Below are 13,281 nucleotides of genomic sequence, written 5' to 3' on the forward strand. Positions count from 1 at the left end.
TTTCACAGGTGTGAAGCAGGAGTCACTTTGGGAGGTTTCTTGGTAAGTCTAGACCTTTTCAGATGTTTTAAATCACATATTTTGTTTAACAAAAACAGGAGCCCCTCGTGTTGTACTTCAAGTTGCTTTTGTCTTCAAGAAGTTGTGTGTATGTGTGGTTTCTTGTTGGTTTCTTTTGTAGTGCTGAAGGTTGAACCTAGGTTCTGGCACGTTCCAGGCTAGCTTTTTGGCTGTCGGCCTTAACACTTGCTCCTATTTCTCTCTGTTCAGAACTGAGGGAAGTCAGGAGTTGTTCTACATCAGATTGCCCTTGCTAGTGGTTTCGTTTCTTTCTTTCTTCTTTTTTTCCCCTATTTGTTTTTAACAGCTAGGACTTTTGTCCTCTGACAGTGACTGGCTCTAGTTCATTGGGCCAGGACCTCCCATCATCCCTTTTGTCTGTTTTAACAGCAGATGAGGAAAGAGGGAAGTAGCCTCTATGTGGGCTCACCAAGAAGAAGCTGGGAAGTGAACCCAGGCCAGTCTGTCTGGCTTGCAGCCCTGTGCTGCCTTCTGCTTCATTGCAGACAGAACAGGGAAGGGGTAGAGTCAGTCTCTCAATGGTTTCATTGCTTTAAAAATAACTTTACAGCCTGGAGCTCAGTAGAGCATTTGTCTAGAACTCACAAAGCTTTGGGTTCAATCCCCAGCACCACAGACTGGGTGTGTAGTATCTTAAATTCTGCAGAGCATAGAGGGCCAATAGTTCAGTGCCATCCTCGGCTACATACTCCGGTCCACGGCCTAGACTGCCTAAAACCCTGTCTCAGTATCAGTCAGTCTATATAACTTCTGGTTTTTTCTCTCCAATTGTAGGGGTCATTTGGGCTCATTTAGGAAATATGGAAAATAGACAAATTTATAAAGAACACATAACAATCAATTACAGTCATACAATTTAGCTATAACTATAAACATTTGTGATATTTCCTTTGTATTTTAAAGGAAATGCCTACTGTAGGTTTATTATTTTATTTTATATACAATTTTTGTTCTCTGCTTTTATTACCTAATAGTCTGGAATTTTTTTTATTATTAAATAAATGCTAAAGCGTCATTTGTAAAATTTAATAGTGGCACACACTTTTAGTTCAGTATTTGGGAGTTCGAGGCAGGTAGATCTCTGAGTGTTCAAATTATAATTTTCAAAAATTTGAGAAAGAGTATCAGCCTTTGCTGGCCTCAAACTTAGAATCCTCCTGCCTCTGCCTCCCAAGTACTGAGATTACAAATTTGATTCATTATGTTTGTCAAATGTATTTTAAAATATTTGAGAAGTAAAAATGACATATAGTTTAAAATGTATGAAGTAAAAATCAGTAGGACTTTGGGGTGGTTTCTTGGTAAGTCTATACCTTTTCAGACTTTTAAAAATCACATGTTTTGTTTATATTTTTAACAAAAACAGGATTCCCTGTGTTATACTTCTAGTTGCTTTTGTCTTGTGAACATTCATGAAGCTGTGTGTGTGCTTGGTTTCTTGTGTGTTTCTTTTGTAGTGCTGAAGATTGAACCTAGGTTCTAGTACATTCCAGGCAAGCTTTTTAACCACAAAGCTACATTTCATCCTTTATTTATGTTTTTTTAGTCACTTACCTCAGAATTAAGAAAAGTACAAAAGTGCTTATAAATAGGCACTTATGAAAACAACTATAGATAAATTCAGAGTACAAACTTAGTCTAAAAAGTAAACCTGAGGGGCTAGAGAGATGGCTTGGTGGCTGAGAGCACTTGCTGCCCTTGTGAGTCCCAAGCCCTATGTGGGTGGCTCCCAGCCCCCCACACTCCAGCTTCAGGATCTGACACCCTCTGTGAGTGCCACACATATCTATACAGACGCACACACGCAAGTAAATAGTAAAGTGAGACATTAACCTGGGCCTGATAGCTCATATGTGTCCTCCCAGCCTCTTGGAGGTCGAAACCAGAAGGTAGAACGTTCTAGCCCACTTAGCTACACAAGAACCTCTCAAAACAAGCAACAAACAAGCAGTTTTTAAAAAACATTTATAAGCTGATGCCTGATAGATATTTTTACACTGTGTCTTGTGCAGAGCAGTGGCTGGCCCGTCTCCTACCCTCTCAGCCTCTCACATCTTAGCTGTCCTCACAGGCGCTGCAGCTCTCAATAAGCTCTAGTGGCCAAGTCAGCCCTTTGTTGGAAGCAAACCTCCCAGAAACAGCTGGGAGGTTGGGAAGGGCTGAGCGCTGGGTTCCACAGAGGGGAGCTGACTGGCATCTGGTCTTCTCAGCACCAATGTTATATTTTTCTGTTTCTCCTTGTTTCATGGGAACACCTCATTTCTGCCAGTGTTCTTGACTGTGTGATGTGATTTGTGCCTAGATGAGAATGTAGGATCATGTCCTTTCTTTTCCTCGCCCTGCTCCCTTTCTGCTGCTTAATCAGAAAAAGTGTCACTTGGCTCTTTTTCCAAGCCACTGAGTTTGAATGATCTCTTGCTCAGGAGGTGGGCAAGCCCTTTCTGGTTCCTGCTGAAGTTACCTGACAGCGGAAGGTGAGCATCTGATAGTTATAATTCCGGTGCTCCCAGGGCTGGAGTGCTTTAGTTAAGAGCAGTAATCCTGATCTTATCTGTGTACTTCTAACAGTATCTGTTTTACTTCCTGGGGCTCCCCTTTCCCCTTAGGCGTCCCCTGTAACCCTGCCCCTCACCTTCTCCTGCAGTCAGTCAAAGTGGGACGAGATCAGGAGTGGTTTTCTTTCCTTCATGCTAACTAAGACCTAGGAAATAGATTTTTAACATCACACCACCAGCCAGGTCATCAGTAAAGCTGGCACATATATACAGTACATATAATACCCAGCTGTGGATCTGGACAAAAATAGTTATGTGTGCTTATTGTAGGAAAAAAACCAGCCCTACTCAGCCTCAATACTTCAGATAGGGACTATATTTCAGAACAGTTCATTGGCACCCAAGAGCTTAAGATGAGCGCCTTTGAAGCCTGGTGATTTTGCTAATGACCACTTTGAGAGCCAGTTCCTAGGAATTTGCCAAGATCCCTGCCTTTGGGGCCCATATCTTCCAGATTATGGAGAACAACAAACAGGGAATGCATCACCTTTTGTTTTTTTTCAGAGAATGCTCAAGATGCACGAGTTACTAGTTTGCACAAAGGTGTTAAGGAAAGTTTTTCTTCTTCGGTTTCTCTCTCTCTCTCTCTCTCTCTCTCTCTCTCTCTCTCTCTCTTTCTCTCTCTCTCTCTCCATGGCATTTCTTTTAGGTGTCAGAATGTAGAGAAGTAAAGAGTTAGTGGTAGCTTCACCCCTGTGCTTAACCCTAGGGAAAGGGTTAATTTTTGCCTTGAGAAGTGAGGGATGGGAACTAAAATTGCTTCGGACATCTGAGCTGTGCTTTAATAAGATATTCCAGGTGGTCAAGGAGTAATCCTAAAATAGCCTAGATACTTAACTGCTTTAAAGTCAGGCTCCCGGCTCCAGGGAGGTAGGGCTCTTAGGAATGCAGTGCTGGCTCCTGAGGTCTTAGAGGCGTGGTCTGCTGGGGTTATCCTGCCACCCCCAATCCAAGGGAAAACAAAAGCCAAGCCTTCTTGGGTCTGTAGGCATTTGCTAATATTAGACCTTCCCCCCACTTGGCAATACTAAAGCCTCTGGCTTCTGCTCCTCTTACCTGGCTTTCTTCCTAGCTCTGGGACTGGTATTGTCACCCCATCCCCTAGACAGTGGTCTGTTTTCATTAGCACTCAAAGGCTTCCTGCTTGATCCCCTGCCTGGCTTCTCTCTGTTTGCACAGGAGCATACTTCTCTCCCTCAAGAATTCAATCATCCTCTCTTTCATTCCCTCAACCCAATCCAACCGATTCTCTTGAGTTGGCTGTTCTTTGGGAGAGTCATTTTCCCTGGTTCTGCTGCCCAACCCCCACCCAACCCAAGTTCTCAGTTGGCAGAGCCACCCACCCATCCTTATTTGTACAGCACTCCTCTATTGGCACTATAAATTATCATAGGGGGCATTAAAAAGATATTTAATAAATGAAGAGTCAGACTGTTCTTTTGCCTGAAAGACTAGCTGCTGTGGGGTTGCCTCTGTGGTAGGCTACTCTGTCCCTTCAGGGCAGTCTCAGTACTGGTCTTCATTACTGGAGTGAGGGGCAGGGAATAAACAGTAGGTCAGAAGTTAATGTGGGGACCAGTGAGAGGGGTCGGTGGTTAAGATCACCGGCTTCCCAACACCCACATCGCTTAGTGCCACCCGTGACTCCAGTTGCAGGGATCTGCTGCCCTCTTCTCAGCTCCAGGGTTCCTGCATGCACATGGTGCACACATGTAAGATAACACACACACATACACAGGAGATAAATAACTTTTAAAAGTTAATGCAGGGCTAGTGGTGCATGCCTTTAATCCCAGCACTTAGGAAACAGAGACAGACAGATGTTTTATGAATTGGAGGCCAGCCTGGTCTATATAGCACATCCAGGACAGGCTGTAACTGGTAAGACCCTGTTTCAAAAAAAAGGAAAAAAGCTAATGTGGAAAAAAATAATGCTTAAGAAAACCATACAGCCATAAAATCTATGGCTAGAGCCGTAGATTTGGCAGTTAATAACACTGGCTGCTCTTTCATAGACCAGAGCCTGATTCCCAGCACCCGCATGGTAGCTAACATCCAGTTCCAGGGTATATGACAATCTTTTGTGGCCTCCAGGAATACCAGGCATACATGTGGTACACAGACATACATATAGGCAAAATACCCATACACATAAAATAAAATTTAATTTTTAAAAACTCATAGACATAAGTAGAATTTATTTTGTTTTGTTTCCTCCCACAGTGTTAGGAACTGAACCAGGAGTGAGCGCTACCATTAACCTACATCCTTAGCACAGATATTATTTAAAATTGTTTACCTCCCTCCACTAAGCTTCACTAAACTGGAGGCTTTGATCTGTCTTCTGTTTCTTCCCTTTAGAACCTCTTGGGAAGTTTAGTAGTATAGCCTAGGAGATCAGAAGTTGTTATATGAATGACTAGAACAGCAAACCCCCCCCACAGAGTGAAAGACGCCCACAGCCCTGGCTCTGTTAGATGTCTGTACATCCATACGTATAGATTATTTTTCCAGCAAAAGTAGTTTATTAAGGCTATGCAGAATATTGATTTCATCTTCTTTTCATTTCAGAAATTGTCTGCTGCCTACCCACTGTTCACAGTTCAGAATTTAAATTTCCTCCTGGTATTCAAGGCATTTCACAGCCTGTTTCCACTTTAAACATTAGACTTGACATACTTACATCCTCCTGCCAAAACATGCCTTGTTTATCCCTACCCCATGCTCATTTGAACTATAAATCTCTCCTCAGACCGTAGTCCTCAGGCCATGCTCACCTCCAGCTCTGAGCCTCCACCCTCTACCTCCCAAACACTTGGCGCTTGGGTATTTTAGCCTTACTATGCCTACGTCTGTCATCTTGTTTTTTTATTCCGGTCTCTTGGTGACTCTCCTGGTGGGTGGGGACCACTTTTGTTTCCTCGATGGCTTGCCTTACCTGGTGAGTTCTGGGCTGACTGAATTTATCATCATGTTTTTGCTTCCCAAAAAAGAAAAAGTAAAGCCCACGTAGTCCAGCCTCACCTTGTGTGGGATTCCAAACCTTGAGATTCCAGATAGATAGTTGTCCGGAACCAAGCAGCCGCTTGCTTCCTATGAAGGCTTTCTCCATTGCCAGGCTGTAAATGGCAATAAGTAACAGGCAGTCCTGTTAGAAGAAGGCCTTTATCCTAGAGCGGAGATCTTCCTGGCCAGTTCCGCCCAGCCGCTGCAGTGTTGCCGGCTGCAACTAAGAGCCTGACTTCTCTTTCACGGGCAGCTTTTTAGGTTTTCAAAGAATGATCTGTTCACTTTTCCTCTGCTTTGTTGTTCTGCTATGTTGAGAAGTTAGAGGGTCAGTGTTTTACTGTGAATAGCAGTCATTTAAGACTGACTTATTTGTGTTTGAAACCTTTCTATGCCCCTTAGGAAGTGGAATCTCTCCTCTTCCTCCACTTCCCTTCCTCCTGATCTCCTTCCTCCCTGTGGGAAAGCTGGTCATCCTAGAGCAGACAGTCTGTTTTGGAGGTAGAGGTAAAGGTTTCCCCTTTTGGTGTCCCTTGATAAGTCCTAGGGCAAGAAAGGCCAATTTCCATTTGGCTGAAATACCCAGATGAAGCCAGTGATTAAGAATCAGGAATAAAAGATTCTCTCATTAATGGGCCACGCAGGCCGCAGTTCGGCCATTCTGTAGACAGACATTCCTCTGCCCCTTTCTCTCCTATGCACACCTGATTCCCCTGCGCAGATCACATTATGCCGTTCTTTGCAACCCAGGATGTAGCAGTTCTATACTGAGCAAGCCAGGCAAAGCCAGTTAGGAGCTGTGAGACCTAAGGCAAGTGACATTTCTGCTCTCTGACCCACATGTTCTCCAATTCAAACCATTTCCATATGTAGGATTAGGTAGGGAAAGTCTCCTAAAGGCCGTGTAGTGTCTGCCGGTGGGGTACACAACCCACACCGATACTGGCTTCCTGCCTCTTCTCTCCTCCCAGTCTTCTTTCACTGCCTTTTTGAAGGCGTTTAAAGGCAAAATAGTCTGGTTCCCCTGGGGGAAATGAGTTGAATGTGGGTATGGCAGCTAAAACTAGTCTTGGGTTAGTATTTGGAGACAAACTGTCAGTTTCCTGTGAGCTCCTGGTGAGATCAAAGATGTTAAAAGGGATTTCTGAAGTAAGAGGAGGCTGAAGAGGCTGTAAATGGCAATAAGTAACATTGGCTACTGTTGACATCCACCCTGGTTTCCCCTTAGCCCGGCTCTGGGCTCTTTAATACAGTTGCCTGTGCCAGTGGCTTCAAAGCCTGCTCCCTGCAGCCAGTGACTATTCTCCTTACAGAGAAGAATCACAGAGGTTGAGCTGTCTCTTGCCATGTATTCTACCCATTCTCCGTCTGCTTCTACTTTTCCATATTTTCCCCACCACTGCAGTCTGCCAGCCACACATGATGTCTAAGAAAAATTATCTTAGGGCTAATAACTTTTTAGTTAATCATGTCCACATCCTGGTGGTAGGTCAAGAAAACTTGAATTGCATAAGTGAGCTATTTATAGCATTCATTTATAGCATCCAGTGGAATTGTAAACAGAGAAAAGAACTGTAATCAACCCTTAAACTGCAGGCAGAAGGGGGACAGCGAGTCCCAGGGGAACTGACCATGTCTCCACAGCTGTCAGTGCTCTCTGTGTTGGGGGCCAAGAATACCTCAAGATGCTTAGGATTTGAGATGGTGGGGCACAGATGACCGGGACGTGAGGTGACAGCCCAGAAGGGAAACTAGCAGGCTTCATGAGGAAACCCATCATCCCAGCGGGACTGTGATGTGGGCAGACAGGATGCAGGATTAGTCTCATTATAGCTAACCCGTAAAGCTGGGTGAAGTTTAGCTGCCACAGATGAAATAGTAATATAAGAGATTTCTGCACAGGCCCCAACCAGATATTTTAAACTAAGAAATGGACTGTTGCTGGGCAGTGAGCACACTCCGTTAATCCCAGCACTTGGGAGACAGCCGTAGACGGATCTCTGAGTTTGAGGCCAGCCTGATCTACAGGTAAAGTTCCAAGACAGTTAGGTTTACACAGAGGAACCCTGTCTTGTTATCCTTACCTTGGAACAGGAGAAGGAAGACTCAAATGCATCCAGACACCCTTTTTGCCTTGCATTTGAATAATAATAATAATAAAGTTCAGCGTCTCATTTCTGTCCTGTGGCCACTGTGCTCTGGGGTCACTGGGTTAGAGATGTTTCTGGCTAAAACCCTGTCACTGTGACAAACATTGGCATGCATTTGGTGTGCACTTTATGGTGTCGTTCACAATTCTTCCTTCTCCACTCCCTCCACCCCACCCCTGTAGCTGACTCCTCTCTCCATCAAGCACAGTCTAAGCTGTTTCCTACTAAATGGCTATAGCCAGTGCTTAGAATTCCTTGCAGTTGGGGTGGAGCTGGAGAAAGTGGTGGAGACATGGTGGGTACCAGTCTCCCCCCCCCCCCCCCCCCCGCCCTACCCCCTCCTTATCCCCAGCGTTCTTCTCTTTGCTGTCTGTGGAGCTCTGCTGGCACTTGGGTGTTTATTTTCACACATAGCCTAAGGGGGCCACACTAGCACGCTTGTTCTCACACCCCTCCCCCACTGCTGAAAGCCCCACTCATTCAAGGTTGTGGATTAGGTCCTTTCCCTCCAACTGAGCAGGGACACAGTTCCTGAGCCTTTGGAATGCCTGCAAGTTACTGTAATTAGTAAAAACCCAGTGATTCATCTTGGGGACAGATAGAGAATTCTCCCGTGAGCACCATCCTCAGATCGCTAGCTGCAGAGTTGGAAACTGAGCTGCCACAGTAAACAGCTGACATAACAGAAGTGCTGTGATCCCCATTAAATGTCTCTCAGCCAATAGGAGCTCCCAGGGTAATTGACTTTCCAGCAGGAATTACTGGCTAAACAAAATCACTGGGCATTAGGGCGACCTCCTGAAACCCTTTGAAAGGGGTTCAAATGTAACTGTCTGGTTTTGCTGACCTGACAGACATAATTCATCTTGATTATTCATTGTGCTGGTTGCCACCAGATGATACTAGATTTCTGGTGACTATAATTACACCATGGGGTTGAATTTAACAACAGAAAAGAAAAAACAACAAAACTCCACAATGCTTCTGCTTGGTTATTGGTCTGGAAGGACACTGGTGACAATGTCTCCCTCTGGGCCTGGCGTGTGCAGTCCCTGACCAAGCACTTTCTTACACACTGGTGACAAGATAAGCAGGAAAACAATTTGGCGTAGCCTGTTTCATTTCAACTGACAGGGGTCACTTCTCTGTCAGACTTAACCTCACCGTGTGCTGCTGCTGCTATGCTGTGAGAAAGAAGTGGGTCTGCGCCTGAGAACCAACTCTGAGCAGGGAAAGCCAAATGTGGCCTCAGAATAGAGCTGAGTCATGCCTCTGCCTCCAGGCACACAGGGGTCTAGGGTGTGCATGTGTGTACAAAGCAGAACTCGCCCAGACTATCATTTCATGGTTTCAGAACAAGATTCCTGTGCAACCCAAAAGCTGTTCTCCCAAGAAGTCCCTGCTCCTAACCCGCATGCCTTCCTCAAGCACTTCCATTCTTCTGCTAGGGTGTGTGCCTGTGGTCCAACAGAGACCAAGGGAGCGTATGCCACAGGCCAAGGTACAGCTGCGGCTCCCAGGATGGGGTGAACGGAGGCCCCCGGCAGAGGTGGCTGTGCATCTCTGTGGTATAGGCGCTTGCATATTTGTTGAAGAGATTTTTAGTTCAAATAGCAAATCGATTATGTAGCAGGCAGCACGGACTTGTGCTGGAGTACAAAGAAGATAAGTACAATTGATTTTCTATCAAGGAACATTCCTTTCTGATGAAGATGACAAAATTCCAAAAGACTGAAATTCTGAAGTAGCAGCAGAGAGGCTGCCTCTGGAGTTGTCAGTGCAGCTGGGGTGCGGGGTGGGCTTCCTACAGAAGCGGAGGAGGCCTCCCAGCTGAGCAAGGCCCACGAGCCCTCCCCCTTCCTCCTCAGCCGAATGACATTGCTTTGGTCTAACTGAAGCTTGACTGTTTTGCTTATTGTTTTGTTCTTTAATTCCCTAATGAAAATTAGCTTTTGTGCCTCATCTGCACTTCCGGGCATAGTCAGGCATTCTCCTCACTGGGCTTGGGGCCGAGGGAAGGCTGAGCTGAGAGACTACAGCTTGTGGGTCTTTGCACCCACTGCTCAGTGAATGTGTCTCAGAGGGATGGGTTCTAAGAAGTCAGCTGCGGCGGGGGTTCTTGGGACCATAGGCTTCGTGTTCTTAGCATTATCAAGCATGAACAGTACCCATCAACAAAGAGAGAAGAGTCTTCTGAAACCCACCCACAGACCCAGCCACACACCATATTTGAAACTATCCTCAAAAGCAAAACAGGAGAATCAAAGGGTAGTGGAGGGTCCTGACTAGGCATTTCTAGTGGGCGGCAGGTGAGCGGGAGTGCTGAGGGGGAGTGCTGAGGGAGGGCGTGTCTTCCTGAGTGAAGGTCTCCTTTCCACTTACATGGTCCTGCTCCCTCCCTGTCAATGCTGTGTTTTGTCTCCTTCAGAATGGTGCTTTGGCCTGGAGTGATGATGCTGATGGAGGCCGTGGAAGAGAGATCTCTCGAGATTTTGCCAAGGTCTGTAATGTCTTGAGCTAAAGATAGAAGCAGCTCTGCAGTGGGCTGTCTTACCCCTACACATACCCATGTGAGTGGCACATTTACTCAGATGCCTGTAGGAGCTCTGGGATGGCACCTGGAACAAGATGGGCTATTTCATTGTGTTTTTTCTTGGGGTCTGGCCTGCAGCTGTATGAACTGGACAGTGATCCTGAAAGGAAAGAGTTTCTGGATGACCTCTTCATCTTTATGCAGAAGAGAGGTAAGTGCCATGACTGCTGTGTCACTGTTACCCAGCCTGCTTGTCCAAGGGTTATTCAAATAATTGGCAACCAGACTGAAGGAAGCAGAGAGGACCTTAGCAAAAGATGGATTTGGTTCTGCCTTATTTTTGTCTCTCTTCTAATTAATTGGTCTCTGGAGACATTTCAAATCCAAATGTTTTTATTGTAGCCTTATAGCTGCCTCAGGCTTCATTTAAATCAGCATGTGGCGTGTACTCTTGGTGTAGTTAGTCCCACGTGGACAGAGAAAAGTAAGTAAAAACACAGGGAACCTCTTGGGTTGTTCTGGAGAACCGGAAAAGTTCCATGAAAAGGAATGGCCAGCGTTACCTATTGGATCTCTTTGACAGAGTTGGAATATTCCTACAGGTTAGCTGCCCAGTATGTAGACACCCATTCCTAATCCACTCCTCAGTGTCCTGCTCACCCTCCACCCGACCCCCTATAGCTGGCTCCACTCTGGACCATGTCGTGACTGAATCTTGAGCCCAATGACTCAACTTCCTGGCTTTATATCCTGTCATAGCTATGGGTTCACCAACTAGGTCAGGCCTCAGGAAGCGTGGCCAGGACTTCAGCCGCTCTATGAGGAGACCCATAGCAGTTTATGTAGCCCCTCCTTCATTACCCTCAGGATAGAGCCACTAGAGCCACTGGGTCCCACCAGACCCTTCCCCAGGACCTTGCTAATACCTGACTACACATCCTTGAGGTCTGTCAGTAACTTAAGATCTGGGAAGAATGTCGTTGTTGGCTGAACTACCACTCCTGTTCTCATTCGTGTTCTCTCTCTCTCTCTCTCTCTCTCTCTCTCTCTCCCTCTCTCCCTCTCTCCCTCTCTCCCTCTCTCCCCCACCCCCACTTTCTTTCCTCTTTTCCAGAGCTACCCCTGACTCTCCACCCTTTCTCCCCTTTTACTCCTCCCTTTTTCAGAAGCCTTATGCCTTCATGGTAGTGAGTTATCACTGCTGGTTTTCTTTAGAAAGATTGGAGGTTTTGTTCCTCAGCTCCAAGCCTAGCAGAGCAGTGTAAGCAACCCTAGTGAGTTTACTCCTCCAGCAGTTATCTGAAGCCGGTGTGTGTGAGTAAAAAACAAAAATACAGCCCTGAAAGATAATGTGACTGGCAGCAGGGAGACTCTCCATGCCCTGAGAGAGAGAAATGCACTTAATACTTGGGGCTCGCCTTCCAATCGCCTTTTAATTATTTACAAGCTCCTCCAGCCCAGCTGGTGCAACCAGGCGCTGATCCTGTCTCTGAGGGGCTGCCATAGCAGTGTAGGTTTTAATCAGTGCTGCGGCCTCTGCTGTATTTTTCTACTTTATTGTCTTTCCCTCTTCCCAGAAGGATCTTAAAAAGCAAATGTAAGCTAGACCATCATAGTTGTGAGTGCGGGTGGGTGACTGTGTCCTCCTGTGTCTCCTGAAGGACAGGCATCTGTCAGCCTCTGTCTCTGCAGCAGGCAGGTCAGTGCTCAGGCTGGTTGCTGTCTGCATTGTTCTCCTGATTCACTTGCCCTGCCAGTGGCTAAGCTGCCTGGACTGCTATAGATCTGCTTCTTTTCCATAGCAGTACTGAGGTTTAGGGCAGTGGCCTTGCTGTAGTCCTGGGGCAGCCCCGAGGTGGCATCTCCAGCTTGTTAGTTACTCTAATGCAGATTTTCTTGGCCTTAACAGCTGTTGACTTTAGGGCCTGGATTATTCTTTTTTATGGAAGTAAACTTGTGCACTATAGAATGTTAGCAGTAGGATAGCCTCTTCCCAGTAAATGCCAATAGCAGTGCTCAGTCATGATCCCCAATAATGTCTCTGGAAGCCAGGTGTAGGGCGTGTACCTATAGTCTCTTCACTTGGGAGGTAGAAGCAGGAAGATTAGAGTTCAAGGCCAGCCTCAGCTACATGGTGTGTTTGAAGGCAGCCTGTGCTACAAGAAATCCTATCTCAGAGAAGACCTGCCTGTAGATACAGTGAATGTCCTGTGAGGACAAATTGCCCTCTAGAAAGAGCCACTGCCTTGTCATGGAAAAGAATAAGTAGAAAGTTTTCAGTGCAGGGGAAAAAAAAAAAAAAAAAAACAACCTCCATGGAAATGCTACTACATGGCTTTAGGATTGGCATTTGTCAGGTAGTGTCTCAGCTTCCCCACTATGTCCTGCTTTAGCGTGGCAGTGAGCTCTAGGAGCCCACCCTGTGGTGGAGCACAGAGACTGCCACCCAGGTAGACCCAGGACCTCCTTCCTGGAATATTGTTGGCTCCTAGCCTAGGTGAGAGTGTGGTTCTGGTGACCAGGGAAGCAGCTTAACTTCTGATTGTGTGACACAAGCTGTCTACTCTTCAGAGTGGGATATAGGACATTCAAGGTGTAGGTCTCCTTATTTGGGATGTCTGCAGCAAGTCAGCTCCTGCCCACCCCCAGCACATTCGATTCCACAGCATCCACTGTCCAAACCTGAATTTAAACGTCCTGGTGATGCCCCCCCTTCCCCCCCCCCCCCCCCCCCCCCCCCCGGCTGGGAGCCGCTCCAGCAGCTTCCATATACAGGCACCTCAGAGGAAGTGGCCGGGGCTCTGAGAGAGGCGGTACACAGCAGGCTGCCCCAAATGACTGCAGCTGCAGGTGATAAAAACCGCCATCATGTGGGAAGGGGCGCAGGTTGTAACTTCTGCTTTGTGCTGTCTCCCGCCTGGTAACACATTTGGGTGAATTAACTGCAACAGATGGG

General features: G+C 46.4%; 1 protein-coding gene across 1 annotated transcript in view; it reads left to right on the forward strand.

The window, feature by feature from the left end:
* Arid3b (AT-rich interaction domain 3B) overlaps nt 1-13,281 on the forward strand; it is a 44,303-nt gene that overhangs the window by 14,318 nt on the left and 16,704 nt on the right. Inside the window, exons 3-4 of the mRNA XM_052188215.1 lie at nt 10,221-10,292; nt 10,464-10,536. Coding sequence (XP_052044175.1) covers nt 10,221-10,292; nt 10,464-10,536 — 145 coding nt within the window. The remainder of the gene's footprint in view (nt 1-10,220; nt 10,293-10,463; nt 10,537-13,281) is intronic.

This window comes from Apodemus sylvaticus, chromosome 7, assembly GCF_947179515.1.
Source record: "Apodemus sylvaticus chromosome 7, mApoSyl1.1, whole genome shotgun sequence".
NCBI classification, from domain to species: domain Eukaryota; kingdom Metazoa; phylum Chordata; class Mammalia; order Rodentia; family Muridae; genus Apodemus; species Apodemus sylvaticus.